The sequence below is a fragment of the Pecten maximus genome, chromosome 5 (assembly GCF_902652985.1).
Source record: "Pecten maximus chromosome 5, xPecMax1.1, whole genome shotgun sequence".
NCBI lineage: Eukaryota > Metazoa > Mollusca > Bivalvia > Pectinida > Pectinidae > Pecten > Pecten maximus.
The window spans coordinates 45553238-45576869 of record NC_047019.1 but is presented as its reverse complement, the minus strand read 5'-3'; the positions used below and the strand labels follow the sequence as shown (position 1 = coordinate 45576869).

Genomic DNA, 23632 nt, shown 5'->3' with positions numbered 1-23632 from the left:
TTACAGATCTAGTTAAAACAACCTTTGTCTAATTACAGATCTAGTTAAAACAGCCTTTGTCTAATTACAGATCTAGTTAAAACAGCCTTTGTCTAATTACAGATTTAGTTAAAACAACCTTTGTCTAATTACAGATTTAGTTAAAACAGCCTTTGTCTAATTACAGATCTAGTTAAAACAACCTTTGTCTAATTACAGATTTAGTTAAAACAGCCTTTGTCTAATTACAGATTTAGATTTAGAGTGTGTGGTTGATTTGTGTTCTCCAGAGTGTGTGGTTGATTTGTGTTCTCCAGAGTGTGTGGTTGATTTGATTTGTGTGCTCCAGAGTGTGTGGTTGATTTGTGTTCTCCAGAGTGTGTGGTTGATTTGTGTTCTCCAGAGTGTGTGGTTGATTTGTGTTCTCCAGAGTGTGTGGTTGATTTGTGTTCTCCAGAGTGTGTGGTTGATTTGGTTTGTGTTCTCCAGAGTGTGTGGTTGATTTGTGTTCTCCAGAGTGTGTGGTTGATTTGTGTTCTCCAGAGTTTGTGGTTGATTTGTGTTCTCCAGAGTGTGTGGTTGATTTGTGTGCTCCAGAGTGTGTGGTTGATTTGGTGTGTGTTCTCCAGAGTGTGTGGTTTATTTGTGTTTTTAGAGTGTGTGGTTGATTTGTGTCCTCCAGAGTGTGTGGTTGATTTGTGTTCTCCAGAGTGTGTGGTTGATTTGTGTTTTCCAGAGTGTGTGGTTGATTTGTGTTCTCCAGAGTGTGTGGTTGATTTGTGTTCTCCAGAGTGTGTGGTTGATTTGTGTTCTCCAGAGTGTGTGGTTGATTTGGTTTGTGTTCTCCAGAGTGTGTGGTTGATTTGTGTGCTCCAGAGTGTGTGGTTGATTTGTGTTCTCCAGAGTGTGGTTTATTTGTGTTCTCCAGAGTGTGTGGTTGATTTGATTTGTGTTCTCCAGAGTGTGTGGTTGATTTGTGTTCTCCAGAGTGTGTGGTTGATTTGGTTTGTGTTCTCCAGAGTGTGTGGTTGATCTGTGTTCTCCAGAGTGTGTGGTTGATTTGTGTTCTCCAGAGTGTGTGGTTGATTTGTGTTCTCCAGAGTGTGTGGTTGATTTGGTTTGTGTTCTCCAGAGTGTGTGGTTGATCTGTGTTCTCCAGAGTGTGTGGTTGATTTGTGTTCTTCAGAGTGTGTGGTTGATTTGTGTCCTCCAGAGTGTGTGGTTGATTTGTGTTCTCCAGAGTGTGTGGTTGATTTGTGTTCTCCAGAGTGTGTGGTTGATTTGTGTTCTCCAGAGTTTGTGGTTGATTTGTGTTCTCCAGAGTGTGTGGTTGATTTGTGTTCTCCAGAGTGTGTGGTTGATTTGTGTGCTCCAGAGTGTGTGGTTGATTTGTGTTCTCCAGAGTGTGTGGTTGATTTGTGTTCTCCAGAGTGTGTGGTTGATTTGTGTTCTCCAGAGTGTGTGGTTGATTTGTGTTCTCCAGAGTGTGTGGTTGATTTGTGTTCTCCAGAGAGTGTGGTTGATTTGATTTGTGTTCTCCAGAGTGTGTGGTTGATTTGTGTTCTCCAGAGTGTGTGGTTGATTTGTGTTCTCCAGAGTGTGTGGTTGATTTGTGTTCTCCAGAGAGTGTGGTTGATTTGATTTGTGTTCTCCAGAGTGTGTGGTTGATTTGTGTTCTCCAGAGTGTGTGGTTGATTTGTGTTCTCCAGAGTGTGTGGTTGATTTGATTTGTGTTCTCCAAAGTGTGTGGTTGATTTGTGTTCTCCAGAGTGTGTGGTTGATTTGTGTTCTCCAGAGTGTGTGGTTGATTTGTGTTCTCCAGATCTAGAGTGTGTGGTTGATTTGTGTGCTCCAGAGTGTGTGGTTGATTTGGTCTGTAACGTCTATCAGTGGTTATTTTTGTTACACTTGTTACAGCCATGAAAAAGTTTCCTAGTTTAACACTGTTTCCTCAGTTTTTTTGACATTCATTGTTGCTGAACATTTCCTTAACATTGTAAGGCACTAATCAGAGGTCAAGGTTAAACAACAGTGAATACTAGGTTACAGCTTTGACAGAGATGTATGTAAGGATATATATATATATACCTGTACCTGTAGCTAGGTCAGCAACCAGGTTGGGTTGTTAGGTATAACAACCAAGACACAGATATATATATATATAATTACCTTGATGTCAAAGGGCATTCAATTGTACTCACGTTTAACTCCAGAGTATATAGGGGAGTCCAGTATAAACATGTACAACTCCAGAGTATATAGGGGAGTCCAGTATAGACATGTACAACTCCAGAGTATATAGGGGAGTCTAGTGTAGACATGTACAACTCCAGAGTATATAGGGGAGTCCAGTATAAACATGTACAACTCCAGAGTATAAAGGGGAGTCCAGTGTAAACATGTACAACTCCAGAGTATATAGGGGAGTCCAGTGTAGACATGTACAACTCCAGAGTATATAGGGGAGTCCAGTGTAGACACGTACAACTCCAGAGTATATAGGGGAGTCCAGTGTAAACATGTACAACTCCAGAGTATATAGGGGAGTCCAGTGTAAACATGTACAACTCCAGAGTATATAGGGGAGTCCAGTGTAGACACGTACAACTCCAGAGTATATAGAGGAGTCCAGTGTAAACATGTACAACTCCAGAGTATATAGGGGAGTCCAGTGTAGACATTACAACTCCAGAGTATATAGGGGAGTCCAGTGTAGACACGTACAACTCCAGAGTATAAAGAGGAGTCCAGTGTAAACATGTACAACTCCAGAGTATATAGAGGAGTCCAGTGTAGACATGTACAACTCCAGAGTATATAGGGGAGTCTAGTGTAAACATGTACAACTCCAGAGTATATAGGGGAGTCCAGTATAAACATGTACAACTCCAGAGTATATAGGGGAGTCCAGTGTAGACACGTACAACTCCAGAGTATATAGGGGAGTCCAGTGTAGACACGTACAACTCCAGAGTATATAGAGGAGTCCAGTGTAGACATGTACAACTCCAGAGTATATAGGGGAGTCCAGTGTAGACATGTACAACTCCAGAGTATATAGGGGAGTCCAGTGTAGACACGTACAACTCCAGAGTATATAGAGGAGTCCAGTGTAAACATGTACAACTCCAGAGTATATAGGGGAGTCCAGTGTAGACACGTACAACTCCAGAGTATATAGAGGAGTCCAGTGTAAACATGTACAACTCCAGAGTATATAGAGGAGTCCAGTGTAAACATGTACAACTCCAGAGTATATAGGGGAGTCCAGTGTAAACATGTACAACTCCAGAGTATAAAGAGGAGTCCAGTGTAGACATGTACAACTCCAGAGTATATAGGGGAGTCCAGTGTAGACACGTACAACTCCAGAGTATATAGGGGAGTCCAGTATAAACATGTACAACTCAAGAGTATATAGGGGAGTCCAGTATAAACACGTACAACTCCAGAGTATATAGAGGAGTCCAGTATAAACATGTACAACTCCAGAGTATATAGAGGAGTCCAGTATAAACACGTACAACTCCAGAGTATATAGAGGAGTCCAGTGTAGACATGTACAACTCCAGAGTATATAGAGGAGTCCAGTGTAAACATGTACAACTCCAGAGTATATAGAGGAGTCCAGTATAAACATGTACAACTCCAGAGTATATAGGGGAGTCCAGTATAAACACGTACAACTCCAGAGTATATAGAGGAGTCCAGTGTAGACATGTATAACTCCAGAGTATATAGAGGAGTCCAGTGTAGACACGTACAACTCCAGAGTATATAGGGGAGTCCAGTATAAACATGTACAACTCAAGAGTATATAGGGGAGTCCAGTATAAACATGTACAACTCCAGAGTATATAGGGGAGTCCAGTGTAGACATGTACAACTCCAGAGTATATAGGGGAGTCTAGTGTAAACATGTACAACTCCAGAGTATAAAGAGGAGTCCAGTGTAGACATGTACAACTCCAGAGTATATAGAGGAGTCCAGTGTAAACATGTACAACTCCAGAGTATATAGAGGAGTCCAGTATAAACATGTACAACTCCAGAGTATATAGGGGAGTCCAGTATAAACACGTACAACTCCAGAGTATATAGAGGAGTCCAGTGTAGACATGTATAACTCCAGAGTATATAGAGGAGTCCAGTGTAGACATGTACAACTCCAGAGTATATAGAGGAGTCCAGTGTAAACATGTACAACTCCAGAGTATATAGAGGAGTCCAGTGTAAACATGTACAACTCCAGAGTATATAGAGGAGTCCAGTGTAGACATGTACAACTCCAGAGTATATAGGGGAGTCCAGTGTAGACATGTACAACTCCAGAGTATATAGGGGAGTCCAGTGTAGACACGTACAACTCCAGAGTATATAGGGGAGTCCAGTGTAGACACGTACAACTCCAGAGTATATAGGGGAGTCCAGTATAAACATGTACAACTCAAGAGTATATAGGGGAGTCCAGTATAAACACGTACAACTCCAGAGTATATAGAGGAGTCCAGTATAAACATGTACAACTCCAGAGTATATAGAGGAGTCCAGTATAAACACGTACAACTCCAGAGTATATAGAGGAGTCCAGTGTAGACATGTACAACTCCAGAGTATATAGGGGAGTCCAGTGTAGACACGTACAACTCCAGAGTATATAGAGGAGTCCAGTATAAACATGTACAACTCCAGAGTATATAGGGGAGTCCAGTATAAACATGTACAACTCCAGAGTATATAGAGGAGTCCAGTGTAGACATGTACAACTCCAGAGTATATAGGGGAGTCTAGTGTAAACATGTACAACTCCAGAGTATATAGGGGAGTCCAGTGTAAACATGTACAACTCCAGAGTATATAGGGGAGTCCAGTGTAAACATGTACAACTCCAGAGTATATAGGGGAGTCCAGTGTAAACACGTACAACTCCAGAGTATATAGGGGAGTCCAGTGTAGACATGTACAACTCCAGAGTATATAGGGGAGTCCAGTGTAAACATGTACAACTCCAGAGTATATAGGGGAGTCCAGTGTAAACATGTACAACTCCAGAGTATATAGGGGAGTCCAGTGTAGACATGTACAACTCCAGAGTATATAGGGGAGTCCAGTGTAGACACGTACAACTCCAGAGTATATAGGGGAGTCCAGTGTAGACATGAACAACTCCAGAGTATATAGGGGAGTCCAGTGTAGACACGTACAACTTCAGAGTATATAGAGGAGTCCAGTGTAGACGCGTACAACTCCAGAGTATATAGGGGAGTCCAGTGTAGACATGTACAACTCCAGAGTATATAGGGGAGTCCAGTGTAGACATGTACAACTCCAGAGTATATAGGGGAGTCCAGTGTAAACATGTACAACTCCAGAGTATATAGGGGAGTCCAGTGTAGACATGTACAACTCCAGAGTATATAGGGGAGTCCAGTGTAGACACGTACAACTCCAGAGTATATAGGGGAGTCCAGTGTAAACATGTACAACTCCAGAGTATATAGGGGAGTCCAGTGTAAACAGGGTAGGTGGAGGAGTCCATGGTAGAGCTTTATCAATATTTTTTGATTGTGAGGTGATGAGTGTCTTTAGTGCATCATGGAGCACAGGTGCTGTGGTGTTTTTTTTGATGACCAGTTATTGAAGGTCATTAGAGGTCATTTGGGGTCATTTGTCTGACTCTTTATTCCGCAGTAGGTGCAATCTGACAATTACATGCAAATAATTGCACTGACACCAGACTATAGGGGGACCCAGTGGGGTATAATTGGTCGTTTACTTGATATGAAAAATTTGAATGCTATTATAGTGGAGGTAGATGATGGCTCTTCGTCCTAGTTCTCAGCTGTACAGTTGTCATCTGTACAGTAATTTGTAGTCATTATGCTATCACTAACAGACTGGTTTATACCCACTCAATATACAGTCACCATCCCTCCCAGTACCCAACACTTACAGACTAGGGAATTTCAGTTCTAATTGAATTCTTCATGACTTGTAATTTATATGTGCTAATGTACAGTTAAGTTAACTGGACTAGGAGTTTTTGGAGTTTCTGGACCATGGACTAGGAGTTGTTGGAGTGTAACATTCCCGGACCATCTGCACATCAACCAGGACACATCACTCCCTTGCATCTGTACCCATCATCTTGTCATTACATTGTCAAAGTTTTAACATTAAATTGCTGTTGTAAGTTTGGTTTGACCTTTGATTTGGTTATAGCCTTAACATGACCAGGAATCAAGTGTCACACTACACTGGTGGTGTACAGTGGTGTACAGTGGTGTACAGTGATGCACAGTGATGTACAGTAGTGTACAGTGGTGTACAGTGGTGTATATTGATGTACAATGGTGTACAGTGATGTACAGTGGTGTACAATGGTATTTAGTGTTGTGCAATGATGTACATTGGTGTATAGTGGTGTACAGTGGTGTTAAGTGTTGTATAATAGTGTACAGTGGTGTGCCGTGATGTACAGTGATGTACAATGGTGTACAGTGATGTACAATGATCTACAATGATGTACAATGGTTATAGTGGTGTACAGTGATGTACAATGATCTACAATGATGTACAATGGTTATAGTTGTGTACAGTGATGTACAGTGATGTACAGTGGTGTACAGTGATGTACAGCTATGTACAATGGTGTACAGTGATGTACAATGATGTACAATGATGTACAATGGTTATAATGTTGTACAGTGATGTACAATGATGTACAATGGTTATAGTTGTGTACAGTGATGTACAGCTATGTACAATGGTGTACAGTGATGTACAATGATGTACAATGATGTACAATGATGTACAATGGTTATACTGGTGTACAGTGATGTACATTCTCCTACATGCTGTGATTAAACAAATGGAATAGTTTCATCAATGTTAAAAAAATGTCCCATAGGAAAGCATTACAAAATTTTTAGGAAATTTTGCTTAACTAAGATTTGTCCTCGAATCCACTAATGATTTCCTATCGAAAATGTATAGGTATTTCCTTAAGTTAAAGAACAGTGATAAAAGTGGAGCCAGGTTTGTGATGTTAAACTTACATCTATTAGATTTATATAGCCATGGCTTTAACTTACATCTATTAGATTTATATAGCCATGGATTTTACTTACATCTATTAGATTTATATAGCCATGGCTTTAACTTACATCTATTAGATTTATATAGCCATGGCTTTTACTTACATCTATTAGATTTATATAGCCATGGCTTTAACTTACATCTATTAGATTTATATAGCCATGGATTTTACTTACATCTATTAGATTTATATAGCCATGGCTTTAACTTACATCTATTAGATTTATATAGTCATGGATTTTACTTACATCTATAAGATTTATATAGCCATGGATTTTACTTACATCTATTAGATTTATATAGTCATGGATTTTACTTACATCTATTAGATTTATATAGCCATGGATTTTACTTACATCTATTAGATTTATATAGCCATGGATTTTACTTACATCTATTAGATTTATATAGCCATGGATTTTACTTACATCTATTAGATTTATATAGCCATGGATTTTACTTACATCTATTAGATTTATATAGCCATGGATTTTACTTACATCTATTAGATTTATATAGCCATGGATTTTACTTACATCTATTAGATTTATATAGTCATGGATTTTACTTACATCTATTAGATTTATATAGCCATGGATTTTACTTACATCTATTAGATTTATATAGCCATGGATTTTACTTACATCTATTAGATTTATATAGCCATGTCATTTACTTGCCTTTCTCACAAAATTTTCAGAAATGTTTGTTTTCCATTTAACAAAACAGAATGTTTATGCAAAAGTGAAAAAACAACTGTGATCTTTGTGTAAAACTTAAAATAAGAATATAGTCATATACCTATTGAAAAAAATACTGTTTGTGTACCTTCTAAAAATGATTTTACACTTAATGAAATAAAAAAAGCTTTGATTTTGTGTAGCCTTCTAAAATATAACTATACACTTATTTAAAAAAAAACAAACAAAAACTGAAGTGTAACTCTATTGATGGACAGCTGAACTAATTTTGTTTTCACCAAGAGTAATGTTATTATAGATCATCTAGGTATACCTTATAAGGTTTCATACTTTTCTGGATGGAGAGTATCTATAACAGACATGGACTGAGCAGATTAATTAGTTATATATGTCCTGTCTTTACAGGCATGGTCTCCAAGCCTAGGGCTCCTAGGCTTGGAGACCACAGCTTTAAGAGCTTGGGTTGGAGACTTGGAAACCTGGGCTTGGAGGCCTGGGATTGGAGGCTTTGGATTGGAGACCTGGGATTGGAGGCCTGGGATTGGAGGCCTGGGATTGGAGGCCTGGGATTGGAGGCCTGGGATTGGAGGCCTGGGATTGGAAGCTTTGGATTGGAGGCTTGGGATTGGAGGCCTGGGATTGGAGGCCTGGGATTGGAGGCTTGGGATTGGAGGCCTGGGATTGGAGGCCTGGGATTGGAGGCCTGGGATTGGAGGCCTGGGATTGGAAGCTTTGGATTGGAGGCTTGGGATTGGAGGCCTGGGATTGGAGGCCTGGGATTGGAGGCTTGGGATTGGAGGCCTGGGATTGAAGGCCTTGGGTTAGAGACTTGGGATTGGAGGCCTGGGATTGAAGGCTTGGGATTGGAGGCTTGGGATTGGAGGCCTTGGGTTGGAGACTTGGGATTGGAGGCCTGGGATTGAAGGCCTTGGGTTAGAGACTTGGGATTGGAGGCCTGGGATTGAAGGCTTGGGATTGGAGGCCTGGGATTGAAGGCCTGGGATTGGAGGCCTGGGATTGGAAGCTTTGGATTGGAGGCCTGGGATTGGAGGCCTGGGATTGGAGGTTTGGGATTGGAGGCCTGGGATTGGAGGCCTGGGATTGAAGGCCTTGGGTTAGAGACTTGGGATTGAAGGCTTGGGATTGGAGGCTTGGGATTGGAGGCCTTGGGTTGGAGACTTGGGATTGGAGGCCTGGGATTGAAGGCCTTGGGTTAGAGACTTGGGATTGGAGGCCTGGGATTGAAGGCTTGGGATTGGAGGCCTGGGATTGAAGGCTTGGGATTGGAGGCCTGGGATTGAAGGCCTGGGATTGGAGGCCTGGGATTGGAAGCTTTGGATTGGAGGCCTGGGATTGGAGGCCTGGGATTGGAGGCCTGGGATTGGAGGCCTGGGATTGGAGGCCTGGGATTGGAGGCTTGGGATTGGAGGCCTGGGATTGGAGGCCTGGGATTGGAGGCTTGGGATTGGAGGCCTGGGATTGGAGGCCTGGGATTGGAGGCCTGGGATTGAAGGCCTTGGGTTAGATACTTGGGATTGAAGGCTTGGGATTGGAGGCTTGGGATTGGAGGCCTTGGGTTGGAGACTTGGGATTGGAGACTTGGGATTGGAGGCTTGGGATTGGAGGCCTTGGGTTGGAGACTTGGGATTGAAGGCTTGGGATTGGTGGCCTGGGCTTGGAGGCCTTGGGGTTGGAGGCCTGGGCTTGGAGACTTGGACGCCTGGGATATGAGGCCTAGGCTTGGAGACTTTCCCGGTTGTTTTCATTTTCCCTTTCATCTTACACCAGGAAAAAAATAATTGACAGCCCTAGGACAATTGTTTTATATTGGGATTGAGATTGTAAAAAAGATTATAATCTGTGAGCACATCTTGTGACGAGTACAATGTGTAGGTGACCCAATACCTAACTGACCACTGTCACTTCCACATCTTGTTACGAGTGCAATTTGTAGGTGATAAAAATTTGGAAATTTCCAGGTTGTAGTGAACATTAATGGTGTCTGCCATTATTTTTATCTCAAATATTGTTAAAATTTTCTGTTTTATTTTTCAGCGACAATATTGTATGAAGGGATGTAACACTGCCTTGGGAATCTACACAAGAAATATCGAAGGTTTGTACCAACATTCTGTCTTTTCCTTTTGAATTCCAACTGACCACCACACTTCCTTGTAACCTCCTACTGACCACCACACTTCCTTGTGTCCTCCTACTGACCACCACACTTCCTAGCATCCTGCTACTGACCACCACACTTCCTGGTGTCCTCCTACTGACCACCACACTTCCTTGCATCCTGCTACTGACCACCACACTTCCTTGTGTCCTCCTACTGACCACCACACTTCCTGGTGTCCTCCTACTGACCACCTCACTTCCTTGTGACCTCCTACTGACCACCACACTTCCTAGCATCCTGCTACTGACCACCACACTTCCTTGTGACCTCCTACTGACCACCACACTTCCTAGCATCCTGCTACTGACCACCACACTTCCTTGTGACCTCCTACTGACCACCACACTTCCTTGTGTCCTCCTACTGACCATCACACTTCCTTGTATCCTGCTACTGACCACCACACTTCCTGGTGTCCTCCTACTGACCAACACACTTCCTTGTATCCTGCTACTGACCACCACACTTCCTCGTATCCTGCTACTGACCACCACATTTTATTGTGTCCTCCTACTGACCACCACATTTTATTGTGTCCTCCTACTGACCACCACACTTCCTTGCATCCTCCTACTGACCACCACATTTCCTTGCGTCCTCCTACTGACCACCACACTTCCTTGCGTCCTCCTACTGACCACCACACTTCCTTGCATCCTCCTACTGACCAACACACTTCCTTGCATCCTCCTACTGACCACCACACTTCCTTGTGTCCTCCTACTGACCACCACACTTCCTCGTATCCTGCTACTGACCACCACATTTTATTGTGTCCTCCTACTGACCACCACACTTCCTTGCGTCCTCCTACTGACCACCACACTTCCTTGCATCCTCCTACTGACCACCACATTTCCTTGCGTCCTCCTACTGACCACCACACTTCCTTGCGTCCTCCTACTGACCACCACACTTCCTTGCATCCTCCTACTGACCAACACACTTCCTTGCATCCTCCTACTGACCACCACACTTCCTTGCGTCCTCCTACTGACCACCACACTTCCTTGCATCCTCCTACTGACCACCACACTTCCTTGCATCCTCCTACTGACCAACACACTTCCTTGCGTCCTCCTACTGACCACCACACTTCCTTGCGTCCTCCTACTGACCACCACACTTCCTTGCATCCTCCTACTGACCAACACACTTCCTTGCATCCTCCTACCGATCACAACACTTTCTTGCGTCCTCCTACTGACCACAACACTTCCTTGCGTCCTCCTACCGACCACAACACTTTCTTGCATCCTCCTACTGACCACCACACTTTCTTGCGTCCTCCTACTGACCACCACACTTCCTTGTGTCCTCCTACTGACCACCACACTTCCTTGTGTCACCCTACTGACCACCACACTTCCTTGTGTCCTCCTACTGACCACCACACTTCCTTGCATCCTCCTACTGACCAACACACTTCCTTGCGTCCTCCTACTGACCACCACACTTCCTTGCATCCTCCTACTGACCACCACACTTCCTTGCATCCTCCTACTGACCAACACACTTCCTTGCATCCTCCTACCGATCACAACACTTTCTTGCGTCCTCCTACTGACCACAACACTTCCTTGCGTCCTCCTACTGACCACAACACTTTCTTGCATCCTCCTACTGACCACCACACTTTCTTGCGTCCTCCTGCTGACCACCACACTTCCTTGTGTCCTCCTACTGACCACCACACTTCCTTGTGTCCTCCTACTGACCACCACACTTCCTTGTGTCCTCCTACTGACCACCACACTTCCTTGCATCCTCTTACTGACCACCACACTTCCTTGCATCCTCTTACTCATGACTATACTTCCTAATAGCATATCGTTTTCTAGGATATAAACTGCTCTGGGGAAAATAATCCCTTTTAAATGAGATTTAAAAGGAATTATTTTACCTGTGTTTGTAGGTGTTTTGGGAGTGGTATTTGTACGCTTACACTAACGAGATCTTAATGACTGATGTAACCTAAGCATATTAGTCCTCCTGGCTAAACATGCTAAGTTTTTTTTATCCTTAATGAACCTTTGGAACTAAGTTGTCTTGCACTTTCAGGAGACATTTTGCTCCCATGGATTTGAATATACATGTAACAATGAATGTGATGATATAGTTTTTGAGGATATTGCAGTATTTGATTTAGGAAAGAAATTATATGAGAAACTTCCCTGGTTTTCTTGCCATTTAGTTATGCCAACACACGGGTATAACATGATCATTGATCACGTACATATAGACTGGGGGGGGGGGACCTTAGGGTATAACATGATCACGTACACATAGACTGGGGGGGGGGGGGGGAGGCGTCAGGTATAACATGATCACGTACACATAGACTGGGGGGGGGGACCTTGGGGTATAACATGATCACGTACACATAGACTGGGGGGGGGGACCTTGGGGTATAACATGATCACGTACACATAGACTGGGGGGGGGGACCTTGGGGTGTATAACATGATCACGTACACATAGACTGGGGGGGGGGGGGACCTTGGGGTATAACATGATCACGTACACATAGACTGGGGGGGGGGGGACCTTGGGGTATAACATGATCACGTACACATAGACTGGGGGGAACTGGGGGGGGGACCTTGGGGTATAACATGATCACGTACACATAGACTGGGGGGGGGGGGGACCTTGGGGTATAACATAATCACGTACACATAGACTGGGGGGGGGGGGGGACCTTGGGGTATAACATGATCACGTACATATAGACTGGGAGGGGGGACCTTGGGGTATAACATGATCACGTACATATAGACTGGGGGGGGGACCTTGGGGTATAACATGATCATGTACACATAGACTGGGAGGGGGACCTTGGGGTATAACATGATCACGTACACATAGACTGGGGGGGGGGGGGGGGGGGGACCTTGGGGTATAACATGATCACGTACACATAGACTGGGGGGGGGGGGGGACCTTGGGGTATAACATGATCACGTACATATAGACTGGGGGGGGGGGACCTTGGGGTATAACATGATCACGTACACATAGACTGGGGGGGGGGACCTTGGGGTATAACATGATCACGTACACATAGACTGGGGGGGGGGGGGACCTTCGGGTATAACATGATCACGTACACATAGACTGGGGGGGGGGGGGGGACCTTCAGGTATAACATGATCACGTACACATAGACTGGGGGGGGGGGGGGACCTTCAGGTATAACATGATCACGTACACATCAACTGTTATTGTCAGTTCATTTGGAAAAGGCCTTCTATCTGAATCGGAGACATTTGGGAAGAAGACATTAGCTCATGCCTCTATCACTGCAAGCAGTCATCAATGATATCAGGCATCATAAAACAAGATCTTAGATACAATTTTAAAACACTTTTGATGGTTTTGAACAATCCATTTGTCCATATTTGTTATTGGATGAAGACCCCTTAATGACAGACAGACAATACAAGCACTAAACCAGTATATCTAAAATTCTAGTTAAAACATTAAACCTGGCCATTTAATAAATTCTTCAAAACAAAGCTGTCGGCAGGTTTCACAGTGTAATAAAGGTATCTAGTAGACAAATGGTACACACCTCCTGGCCCAGTGTATTAAAGGTATCTAGTAGACAAATGGTGTACACACCTCCTGGCCCAGTGTATTAAAGGTATCTTGTAGACAAATCATATACCAGGTACACTTCCTGGCCCAGTGTATTAAAGGTATCTAGTAGACAAATGGTACACACCTCCTGGCCCAGTGTATTAAAGGTATCTAGTAGACAAATTGTACACACCTCCTGGCCCAGTGTATTAAAGGTATCTAGTAGACAAATGGTACACACCTCCTGGCCCTGTGTATTAAAGGTATCTAGTAGACAAATGGTACACACCTCCTGGCCCAGTGTATTAAAGGTATCTAGTAGACAAATTGTACACACCTCCTGGCCCAGTGTATTAAAGGTATCTAGTAGACAAATGGTACACACCTCCTGGCCCAGTGTATTAAAGGTATCTAGTAGACAAATGGTACACACCTCCTGGCCCTTTGTATTAAAGGTACCTAGTAGACAAATGGTACACACCTCCTGGCCCTGTGTAATAAAGGTATCTAGTAGACAAATGGTACACACCTCCTGGCCCTGTGTATTAAAGGTATCTAGTAGACAAATGGTACACACCTCCTGGCCCAGTGTATTAAAGGTATCTAGTAGACTAATGGTACACACCTCCTGGCCCTGTGTAATAAAGGTATCTAGTAGACAAATTGTACACACCTCCTGGCCCAGTGTATTAAAGGTATCTAGTAGACAAATGGTACACACCTCCTGGCCCAGTGTATTAAAGGTATCTAGTAGACAAATGGTACACACCTCCTGGCCCAATGTAATAAAGGTATCTAGTAGACAAATGGTACACACCTCCTGGCCCAGTGTATTAAAGGTATCTAGTAGACAAATGGTACACACCTCCTGGCTCAGTGTAATAAAGGTATCTAGTAGACAAATGGTACACACCTCCTGGCCCAGTGTATTAAAGGTATCTAGTAGACAAATGGTACACACCTCCTGGCCCTGTATATTAAAGGTATCTAGTAGACAAATGGTACATACCTCCTGGCCCAGTGTAATAAAGGTATCTAGTAGACAAATGGTACACACCTCCTGGCCCTTTGTATTAAAGGTACCTAGTAGACAAATGGTACACACCTCCTGGCCCAGTGTATTAAAGGTATCTAGTAGACAAATGGTACACACCTCCTGGCCCAGTGTATTAAAGGTATCTAGTAGACAAATGGTACACACCTCCTGGCCCAGTGTATTAAAGGTATCTAGTAGACAAATGGTACACACCTCCTGGCCCAGTGTATTAAAGGTATCTAGTAGACAAATGGTACACACCTCCTGGCCCAGTGTATTAAAGGTATCTAGTAGACAAATGGTACACACCTCCTGGCCCAGTGTATTAAAGGTATCTAGTAGACAAATGGTACACACCTCCTGGCCCAGTGTATTAAAGGTATCTAGTAGACTAATGGTACACATCTCCTGGCCCTGTGTATTAAAGGTATCTAGTAGACAAATGGTACACACCTCCTGGCCCAGTGTATTAAAGTTATCTAGTAGACAAATGGTACACACCTCCTGGCCCTGTGTATTAAAGGTATCTAGTAGACAAATGGTACACATCTCCTGGCCCTGTGTATTAAAGGTATCTAGTAGACAAATGGTACACATCTCCTGGCCCTGTGTATTAAAGGTATCTAGTAGACAAATGGTACACACCTCCTGGCCCTGTGTATTAAAGGTATCTAGTAGACAAATGGTACACATCTCCTGGCCCTGTGTATTAAAGGTATCTAGTAGACAAATGGTACACACCTCCTGGCCCAGTGTAATAAAGGTATCTAGTAGACAAATGGTACACACCTCCTGGCTCAGTGTAATAAAGGTATCTAGTAGACAAATGGTACACACCTCCTGGTCCAGTGTATTAAAGGTATCTAGTAGACAAATGGTACACACCTCCTGGCCCTGTGTATTAAAGGTATCTAGTAGACAAATGGTACACACCTCCTGGCCCAGTGTAATAAAGGTATCTAGTAGACAAATGGTGTACACACCTCCTGGCCCAGTGTATTAAAGGTATCTAGTAGACAAATGGTACACACCTCCTGGTCCAGTGTATTAAAGGTATCTAGTAGACTAATGGTACACACCTCCTGGCCCAGTGTAATAAAGGTATCTAGTAGACTAATGGTACACACCTCCTGGCCCAGTGTATTAAAGGTATCTAGTAGACTAATGGTACACACCTCCTGGCCCAGTGTATTAAAGGTATCTAGTAGACTAATGGTACACACCTCCTGGCCCAGTGTATTAAAGGTATCTAGTAGACAAATGGTACACACCTCCTGGCCCAGTGTATTAAAGGTATCTAGTAGACAAATGGTACACACCTCCTGGCCCAGTGTATTAAAGGTATCTAGTAGACAAATGGTACACACCTCCTGGCCCAGTGTATTAAAGGTATCTAGTAGACAAATGGTACACACCTCCTGGCCCTGTGTATTAAAGGTATCTAGTAGACAAATGGTACACACCTCCTGGCCCTGTGTATTAAAGGTATCTAGTAGACAAATGGTACACACCTCCTGGCCCTGTGTATTAAAGGTATCTAGTAGACAAATGGTACACACCTCCTGGCCCAGTGTATTAAAGGTATCTAGTAGACAAATGGTACACACCTCCTGGCCCTGTGTAATAAAGGTATCTAGTAGACAAATGGTACACACCTCCTGGCCCAGTGTATTAAAGGTATCTAGTAGACAAATGGTACACACCTCCTGGCCCAGTGTATTAAAGGTATCTAGTAGACAAATGGTACACACCTCCTGGCCCAGTGTATTAAAGGTATCTAGTAGACAAATGGTACACACCTCCTGGCCCAGTGTAATAAAGGTATCTAGTAGACAAATGGTACACACCTCCTGGCCCTCTATATTAAAGGTATCTAGTAGACAAATGGTACACACCTCCTGGCCCAGTGTATTAAAGGTATCTAGTAGACAAATGGTACACACCTCCTGGCCCAGTGTAATAAAGGTATCTAGTAGACAAATGGTACACACCTCCTGGCCCTTTGTATTAAAGGTATCTAGTAGACAAATGGTACACACCTCCTGGCCCAGTGTAATAAAGGTATCTAGTAGACAAATGGTACACACCTCCTGGCCCTGTGTAATAAAGGTATCTAGTAGACAAATGGTACACACCTCCTGGCCCAGTGTATTAAAGGTATCTAGTAGACAAATGGTACACACCTCCTGGCCCAGTGTATTAAAGGTATCTAGTAGACTAATGGTACACATCTCCTGGCCCTGTGTATTAAAGGTATCTAGTAGACAAATGGTACACACCTCCTGGCCCAGTGTATTAAAGGTATCTAGTAGACTAATGGTACACATCTCCTGGCCCTGTGTATTAAAGGTATCTAGTAGACAAATGGTACACACCTCCTGGCCCAGTGTAATAAAGGTATCTAGTAGACAAATGGTACACACCTCCTGGCCCAGTGTAATAAAGGTATCTAGTAGATAAATGGTACACACCTCCTGGCCCAGTGTAATAAAGGTATCTAGTAGACAAACGGTACACACCTCCTGGCCCAGTGTAATAAAGGTATCTAGTAGACAAATGGTACACACCTCCTGGCCCAGTGTAATAAAGGTATCTAGTAGACAAATGGTACACACCTCCTGGCCCTTTTAACAACTTAATAAGTACCTCCTTTGTTGGTCCTCACACTTCAGGCTAGCGAGGCACACATTATGGTGAGCTTTTAAAGGGTTTCTAATGAGCAGGTGCTTGGTGGTGAGGACTGTATTAATTAGTGGCTACTGGTGGAGGACCTTCTCCCTGGAGATTCAGCACTCTACACAACTCTGTCAGGGAAAGGCAGACAAGAAAAGCTGCTGCATTTCCTGGAGCTAGTTCAGTCCCACAAAAACACCAGGAATCTGGCGACTTTATACACCTACAACTACTCTTGTGGCTTTTTATAGAAACTAGGGCAATTCATTTGTATTTTACTATTACATAATTATGTAAGAAAAAATTGTGTGACCTGCTTACAGGAATATATCAATAGGTATTGAGGACCTAACATACATCTATTTAATCACTCAGTACTAAACTTTTAGACAACCAATCAAAAAGGATGTCTAATAATAATTTACAAGTAGATTTGCTGGCACTTCTCCAAACTCATCAATGTCACTAGCGATGTTTGGTACATATATACTGGTAGATTACACCTGGTAAGTCATCCCAGTCAGGTGAGGTATTGGAGGTACAGCTATACCTGGTATGTCATCCCAGTCAGGTGAGACAGTTATACCTGGTAAGTCATCACAGTCAGGTGAGAGATTGGAGGTACAGCTATACCTGGTAAGTCTTCACAGTCAGGTGAGAGATTGGAGGTACAGTTATACCTGGTATGTCATCCCAGTCAGGTGAGGTATTGGAGGTACAGTTATACCTGGTAAGTCATCCCAGTCAGGTGAGAGATTGGAGGTACAGTTATACCTGGTAAGTCATCCCAGTCAGGTGAGAGATTGGAGGTACAGTTATACCTGGTATGTCATCACAGGTACACCACCATCACAGGTACATCACCATCACAGGTACACCACCATCACAGGTACACCATCACAGGTACACCATCACAGGTACACCATCACAGGTACACTACCATCACAGGTACACCATCACAGGTACACCACCATCACAGGTACACCACCATCACAGGTACACCATCACAGGTACACCACCATCACAGGTACACCACCATCACAGGTACACCACCATCACAGGTACACTACCATCACAGGTACACCATCACAGATACACCACCATCACAGGTACACCACCATCACAGGTACACCACCATCACAGGTACACTACCATCACAGGTACACCATCACAGATACACCACCATCACAGGTACACCACCATCACAGGTACACCATCACAGGTACACCATCACAGGTACACCACCATCACAGGTACACCATCCCAGGTACACCACCATCACAGGTACACCACCACCATCACAGGTACACCACCATCACAGGTACACCACCATCACAGGTACACCACCACCATCACAGGTACACCACCATCACAGGTACACCATCACAGGTATACCACCATCACAGGTACACCTTCACAGGTACACCATCAATCACAGGTATACCACCATCACAGGTACACCATCACAGGTACACCACCATCACAGGTACACCACCATCACAGGTACACCACCACCATCACAGGTACACCACCATCACAGGTACACCAACACAGGTACACCACCATCACAGGTACACCACCACCATCACAGGTACACCACCATCACAGGTATACCACCATCACAGGTACACCATCACAGGTACACTACCATCACAGGTACACCACCATCACAGGTACACCATCACAGGTACACTACCATCACAGGTACACTACCATCAGAGGTACACCACCATCAGAGGTACACCATCACAGGTACACCACCATCACAGGTACACCACCATCACAGGTACACCACCATCACAGGTACACCACCATCACAGGTACACCATCACAGGTACACCACCATCACAGGTACACTACCATCACAGGTACACCATCACAGGTACACCACCACCATCACAGGTACACCACCACCATCACAGGTACACCACCACCATCACAGGTACACAACCATCACAGGTACACCATCACAGGTACACCACCATCAGAGGTACACCATCACAGGTACACCACCATCACAGGTACACTACCATCACAGGTACACTACCATCACAGGTACACTACCATCACAGGTACACTACCATCACAGGTACACCATCACAGGTACACCACCACCATCACAGGTACACAACCATCACAGGTACACTACCATCAGAGGTACACCACCATCACAGGTACACCATCACAGGTACACCACCATCACAGGTACACCACCATCACAGGTACACCACCATCACAGGTACACTACCATCACAGGTACACCATCACAGATACACCACCATCACAGGTACACCACCATCACAGGTACACCACCATCACAGGTACACTACCATCACAGGTACACCATCACAGGTACACCACCATCACAGGTACACTACCATCACAGGTACACTACCATCACAGGTACACTACCATCAGAGGTACACCATCACAGGTACACCACCACCATCACAGGTACACAACCATCACAGGTACACTACCATCAGAGGTACACCACCATCACAGGTACACCATCACAGGTACACCACCATCACAGGTACACCACCATCACAGGTACACCACCATCACAGGTACACTACCATCACAGGTACACCATCACAGATACACCACCATCACAGGTACACCACCATCACAGGTACACCACCATCACAGGTACACTACCATCACAGGTACACCATCACAGATACACCACCATCACAGGTACACCACCATCACAGGTACACCATCACAGGTACACCACCATCACAGGTACACCATCCCAGGTACACCACCATCACAGGTACACCATCACAGGTACACCACCACCATCACAGGTACACCACCATCACAGGTACACCACCACCATCACAGGTACACCACCATCACAGGTACACCATCACAGGTACACCTTCACAGGTACACCATCAATCACAGGTATACCACCATCACAGGTACACCATCACAGGTACACCACCATCACAGGTACACCACCATCACAGGTACACCACCACCATCACAGGTACACCACCATCACAGGTACACCAACACAGGTACACCACCATCACAGGTATACCACCATCACAGGTACACCATCACAGGTACACTACCATCACAGGTACACCACCATCACAGGTACACCATCACAGGTACACTACCATCACAGGTACACTACCATCAGAGGTACACCACCATCAGAGGTACACCATCACAGGTACACCACCATCACAGGTACACTACCATCACAGGTACACCACCACCATCACAGGTACACAACCATCACAGGTACACCATCACAGGTACACCACCATCAGAGGTACACCATCACAGGTACACTACCATCACAGGTACACCATCACAGGTACAGGTACACTACCATCACAGGTACACTACCATCAGAGGTACACCACCATCAGAGGTACACCATCACAGGTACACCACCATCACAGGTACACCACCATCACAGGTACACCACCATCACAGGTACACCACCATCACAGGTACACCATCACAGGTACACCATCACAGGTACACCACCATCACAGGTACACCACCACCGTCACAGGTACACCATCACAGGGACACCTTTATAACTTGAAATGGTACCAAAAACAAAGGCATATTGAAGAGCACAACATTGGCCATCACAGACTCCCAAGATGGATAACACAATTGCTGGTGTATGATCTGGTAACAAATTTGCTTTTAACCCTAGAACATTGATGGAGTTTCTTGATTATCCCTAGGAAGATGTTTGAGCTCATCCTAGACATTTTCTGAGGTCTTGCTTCAAATTGATTTCAATATCGCATGCTTAATATAAAACTGTCTCATTTCCAACATGATCAAAATTGTTTTGGGCACTGATATTGATTTTGACTAGGCGATGTGTTGTGATTGGTTTTGAATGCAGGAGTCTTCCCATTGCTCGTCCATCCTGTTGCATGGGCATCCATCTTTGTTATAGGGCTTTGGTTATGAAGCAGAATTACATGCTACATTGCACATTAACATCTTTTATTGTTGCATGAACACATCTTCATGCTTCATTTGACAAGTGTGTGTGTATAGTTACAGCTTGATTTCTGTATGTTTGGGAGAACTAATAACAGTTTGTTTATAGCCTATGTAACATGGTATCATTGATATGTTTAATATCCTTTAAATAGCTTTTATTGCTAATCCTTAGTAAAAAGCAGTTCTTGCTGGTCATCTGTAATGGTGCTTATAAGTATAAAGTCATTGTTACAGTATTAAACCTTTATAACTGTGACACTATCAATCTGTATACAGTCGTTATAACAGTATTAAACCTTTATAACTGTGACACTATCAATCTGTATACAGTCGTTATAACAGTATTAAACCTTTATAACTGTGACACTATCAATCTGTATACGGTCGTTATAACAGTATTAAACCTTTATAACTGTGACACTATCGATCTGTATACAGTCGTTATAACAGTATTAAACCTTTATAACTGTGACACTATCAATCTGTATACAGTCGTTATAACAGTATTAAACCTTTATAACTGTGACACTATCAATCTGTATACGGTCGTTATAACAGTATTAAACCTTTATAACTGTGACACTATCAATCTGTATACGGTCGTTATAACAGTATTAAACCTTTATAACTGTGACACTATCAATCTGTATACGGTCGTTATAACAGTATTAAACCTTTATAACTGTGACACTATCAATCTGTATACAGTCATTGTAACATTGCTAACATATTATAATTTTGACACATAGAAATCCACTTCAGAATATGTTTTACTAATGTTAATTGTTTCAGCTCTGTGAGAATCTGTTGTTTTTAATGATGAGTTGGAGGTTTTTGATTGTATTTTTCAGCTACCTGGTCTTCACTACCAGCACCAGAGCTGAAGCATGGCAGTAAGACTCACTCGTCACTGGTCCTTCACTGGGCTGGACCTACCCACAACAATGTTACTTACTATATACAGAGCCGTATCACTGATTTTAACAGTGATTGGGAGATCTACAACCAATCATCACTGGATCCTGGGGGTGATGTAAACATCACTGGCCTCCGTCCATATGTCACATACAAAGTAAGTATCCCATCTCTATGTCACAAAGTAAGTATCCCATCTCTATGTCACATACAAAGTAAATATCCCATGTGTATGTCACAAAGTATCCCATGTGTATGTCACAAAGTAAGTATCCCATCTCTATGTCACATACAAAGTAAGTATCACATCTCTTTGTCACAAAGTTAGTATCCCATCTTTATGTCACAAATAATCCCATGTGTATGTCACAAAGTAAGTATCCCATGTGTATGTCACAAAATTAGTATCCCATCTCTTTGTCACAAAGTTAGTATCCCATCTCTATGTCACAAAGTTAGTATCCCATCTCTATGTCACATACAAAGTTAGTATCCCATCTCTTTGTCACAAAGTAAGTATCCCATCTCTATGTCACAAAGTAAGTATCCCATCTCTTTGTCACAAAGTTAGTGTCCCATCTCTATGTCACATACAAAATAAGTATCCCATCTCTTTGTCACAAAATAAGTATCTCATCTCTTTGTCACAAAGTTAGTATCCCATCTCTATGTCACAAAGTAGGTATCCCATCTCTATGTCATAAAGAAGGTATCCCATCTCTATGTCATAAAGAAGGTATCTCATCACTTCACACAAAGTTCGGATTAGATGATTGCCCTGTGTATTGGAGTGGTATGATTTGTTGTGGTTGGAGTGGCACAAGTTTTAGTGTCACAAGTTGGAGTGGTGTGAGTTGGAGTTGCACAAGTTGGAGAGGTGTGAGTTGGAGTGTTGTGAGTTGGAGTGGTGTGAGTTGGAGTGGTGTGAGTTGGAGTTGCATGAGTTGGAGTGTTGTAAGTTGGAGTGGTGTGAGTTGGAGTGGTGTAAGTTGGAGTGGTGTGAGTTGGAGTAGTGTGAGTTGGAGTGGTGTAAGTTGGAGTGTTGTGAGTTGGAGTGGTGTGATTTTGAGTTTTGTATTTTGGAGTGGTGTGAGTTGGAGTGTTGTGAGTTGGAGTGGTGTGAGTTGGAGTTTTGTATTTTGGAGTGGTGTGAGTTGGAGTGGTGTGAGTTGGAGTTTTGTATTTTGGAGTGGTGTGAGTTGGAGTGGTGTGATTTGGAGTTCCACGAGTTATAATGGTATGAGCTAGAGTTGCGTTTTATTTGGTTGTGAGGATTTGTCCACTCTTCTTTCAACTGGGATAATTCTCCTGCATTGTAAATCACAGTGAGACCAAATCAACATTGCTGTCATCTTTCTGACCTTATTAGGGAGCTGAGGCAAGGAAACACTAGTGGAACCTATTAATTTTCATTAGCCACATGCTTCAGATTTGGCCGGGCTGAAATGCTTGTTTCGCTCTGTAGAGTATCTC

At 43.5% G+C, this 23632-nt stretch overlaps 1 protein-coding gene across 1 annotated transcript in view; it reads left to right on the top strand.

Annotated features, from left to right (window-relative positions):
* Nucleotides 1–23632, top strand: part of LOC117328480 (proto-oncogene tyrosine-protein kinase ROS-like) — a 132407-nt gene that overhangs the window by 48454 nt on the left and 60321 nt on the right. The window contains exons 4-5 of the mRNA XM_033886014.1: nucleotides 9834–9894; nucleotides 22096–22316. Of these exons, the coding sequence (XP_033741905.1) occupies nucleotides 9834–9894; nucleotides 22096–22316 (282 nt within the window). The remainder of the gene's footprint in view (nucleotides 1–9833; nucleotides 9895–22095; nucleotides 22317–23632) is intronic.